This window comes from Aplysia californica, unplaced genomic scaffold (assembly GCF_000002075.1).
Source record: "Aplysia californica isolate F4 #8 unplaced genomic scaffold, AplCal3.0 scaffold00630, whole genome shotgun sequence".
Lineage (NCBI taxonomy): Eukaryota > Metazoa > Mollusca > Gastropoda > Aplysiida > Aplysiidae > Aplysia > Aplysia californica.
Genome location: NW_004797900.1, coordinates 303,852 through 307,102, shown reverse-complemented (window position 1 = coordinate 307,102; position 3,251 = coordinate 303,852). Strand labels below are relative to the sequence as shown.

Below are 3,251 nucleotides of genomic sequence, written 5' to 3'. Positions count from 1 at the left end.
TCTCTCTCTTATGTGTGTCTCTCTTTCTCTCTTATGTGTCTCCCTCTCTCTCTCTCATATGTGTCTCTCTTTCTCTCTTATGCGTGTCTTTCTTTCTCTCTTATGCGTGTCTCTCTTTCTCTCTTATGCGTGTCTCTCTTTCTATCTCATGTGTGCCTCTCCATCTCTCTTCTATGATGAGAAGCAAGCACACAAACGAACCTTTGAATTGTCTCAATTTTAGGTCTGTCTTTGTTCTGTCATTTTATAAATCAGCTGTTGTGCCCTTCCCAGATTTGTGGTTTCACAAGTGAAATAAAATTACTTGTTAGCTGATTGTGCAGCTTCTATGTTTTTTTCCGCTATTCTATAAATTTGTTTTCTTTTTTAAAATTTCAGCGCCATGTGTTTTGAATGTGCAATTAGCCATAGAGCACATATATCCCCTCGTCTGCCAGTTCAAAATGGAGTCCTCAAGAATTGACAAGAAGGTCAGAATGATTGTTGATAATCTCTACGCTTTTTGCTGTTTTACTGTTTTTGAGTTTTATGTTATTATTGTCTGCGAAAAAAAAGAATGAAATTAAAAGAGCCAAAATTGAATTTTACCCCCTGGGAAAGTGACACTGGTTGAAGTGTCTATAGGCCATTCCCAACGGGGGGGACATTTCTCGTTCTAATGCACTGTAGAATTGTAAATGGGCTGATCCAACAATGTCATGCTCATAACTGTGCCTGAACTACAACAGGGAACTGCTGCTTTTTCTTTCCCAATCCTTACTATCGTCATTTTCCTCAACTTCTTTTGTATGTTTGTCACTCTCTTGTGACCCGCTATTTCCGGGGTGCCTTGATAGTCGAAGCAGACTTTGTGCTATTGAGGCTAGAGAGGTAAGCAATGTAAGCCTGATTCCCTGTAAGGACTTATCTGTTGACATCCTCATCCACCCCTTGGCGCTCATATGACCTTATGCAGTTGCGAGCGCCGTAAAAACTCTACTAAAACTAAACTAAAAAGAGCCTTGATGAAATTTGTTGGGGTTATGTTTCAGAATACTTTCGCATTTACCCCCTTTTTTTCCACCAGAAAAAGGTGGGCAAAAGTCATCTCAGTTGAATATCCTTGATCAAGTATTAAGTTGTTTTGTTTGGTCTCCAGGTCAGCTAGAAAAGGAGTACAATCTTTTGAGAATACTTTACCTATGTTAAGTGTTGTGATTAGAGAGCATGGATATAATGTTAGATAGCATTTGTACAGCGCAAATCCCAGCCCAACAGCAAGCTTCACAATCTATACTATTACTACAGCAGACGTGAGAGCTTTCTGAAACAAACTCAACTTCCTGGAAAGCATACAGTGGAAGCAGCCATTTGTAAGTGCTAAAACACTAACATACTGACAAGATCTTTCGTTGTCTATGGCCAGGTACCCATTCTTACCTGGGTGAAGTGAGGAAAATTCATGTAAAGTGCCTTTTCCAAGGACATAACCCTGGGCCGGCGGTTTGAACCCTCGAACCCGCAACAATATAACTACTCATGTCATTAACATGAACCTGGTCTCTGTAATTTGAAGGATTTGGATTCAAACAGGTCTTTGATTGATTGCAAATGTTTTCAGCGCCCATTTACAGTATTTGGATAATTTTAAAGGCGAGATACAAGTCTTTTGAATGAGTTATTTTCAATTACTAAGATGAAATTTGAGTTGAGCATCATTTTTGTTCACCTTCAGGTTGTTCTGGCAGAAAAGAAATACTTCAAAAAAGGTGGTGCTATCATCAGCAACCCTATGCTTCAGATGGTGAGCGATGACGAGGAAGACGAGTTCTTGGACGAGGAGGAGCTGGGGGACGAGGAGTCAGAATTCTCAGAAGACTTTGACAGTGATGTGAGCTGCGACTGAAAGTGACTGGACAAAAGTTGTGTATACACTGTTTGTTTGTTTGTTTGTTTTGTTGATTTTTAGGTGTATTTCTTTCTTACTTTTTTTTTCTTTCCCCGTGCATTTTTGGGTGTGTAGGCATTACATATTAGTGAAGTTTCACTGCATGACTTACAATCTGCATTTTCTTTGTGACTGTTGATGATGTACAATTGGGAGCGTGAAGATTTTTTTAAAAAATGAAGCAAAATAGAGGTGTGTGCTGGAATATATGAAGTATGTGGATTCATTATTTTGAGTGTGTTTGTACGATGTCGTCTCCTTTGTGGTCAGAGCAAAATCAAGCATCCATCATCATTTCGTTTTCAAGTGTAAGCGTCAACATGAATTCTTCTTGGGTTTTTTTTTTTAGCTAGTGTCAGCATATTGTGGCATTATTGAGAGATATGATATTTGTGAGGATGTTTCGTATGTTAGTATTAGTGGTTTGTTTTGTGTGGGGGGGGCCTGGTTTGTTGGGTTTTTTTTGTTTGGTTAGTGCAACGAACAAGTCCACCGTATGCTACTAGCGGCTGCAGTTCCCCAGTAATACTAAATGCTGTGGAAAAAAAGTTTAGTGTGTTTGGTTTTTATATATCCCACTTCTTTGGTGACCACGATTTTCATCCAATCAGTGGATAAGAGTGCTGCTTTGACACTTTTGTTTTCTGCCTTGAAAAGTTTCGTTGGAATTCATAAGGTCTTGCATGCTGAGTTTGATTATTCCTTTGGTATTTAATAATATGATATTGTTTCATGTATCTCTCACTGGTTTCATTATTTATGTGATAGAGCCTAGCATTGATACTCTTTTGTCTTTTTCCTAGCTGGACTGTGTTTGAGTTGACTAGTCTGTGTTCAGAGTGTGTGTGAATGTGTTTTAGTGTTGAAAGTTTTTGCAACAACAAAAAAAATATGTGTATCTCGCATCTGCTGTGTGCCCTTGTATCATTGCAGTTACTACTTTACGTATCAGGAAGATTTCAGTTGGTGGTTTGCGGGTGCTCTGGTGTTGTTTGCTTGCTTTTTCTTTCCTGTCAAACGTCTATCGTCTTTATCTCCCCTTCTTCCTTTTTTGTGTTTGTTACTCTCTTGTAACACCTCTAATCTTCGGCACCTATATGACCTTATTGTGTTTGTTACTCTCTTGTAACACCTCTAATCTTCGGCACCTATATGACCTTATTGTGTTGCAAGTGCCCTGTAAAACTCTTACTAAAACTAAAAGGAAGATTTCATTCGTTGACTGACGTATACAGCTGATACTTATTACTCCTTGTCCAAAGTCTTTGTACTGTTTGTCAAAAGAGTAACAGAAAGTTGGTTTTCTTTGTCTGTGAAAGTTCTG

At 38.7% G+C, this 3,251-nt stretch overlaps 1 protein-coding gene across 1 annotated transcript in view; it reads left to right on the top strand.

Moving 5' to 3' along the window:
- The window catches only part of LOC101864328 (TATA-box-binding protein), a 13,538-nt gene extending 10,721 nt beyond the window's left edge, over positions 1-2,817 (top strand). Inside the window, exons 5-6 of the mRNA XM_035972261.1 lie at positions 379-470; positions 1,715-2,817. Coding sequence (XP_035828154.1) covers positions 379-470; positions 1,715-1,885 — 263 coding nt within the window. The 3' untranslated portion in view covers positions 1,886-2,817. The remainder of the gene's footprint in view (positions 1-378; positions 471-1,714) is intronic.
- The last annotated feature ends 434 nt before the right edge of the window (positions 2,818-3,251 follow it).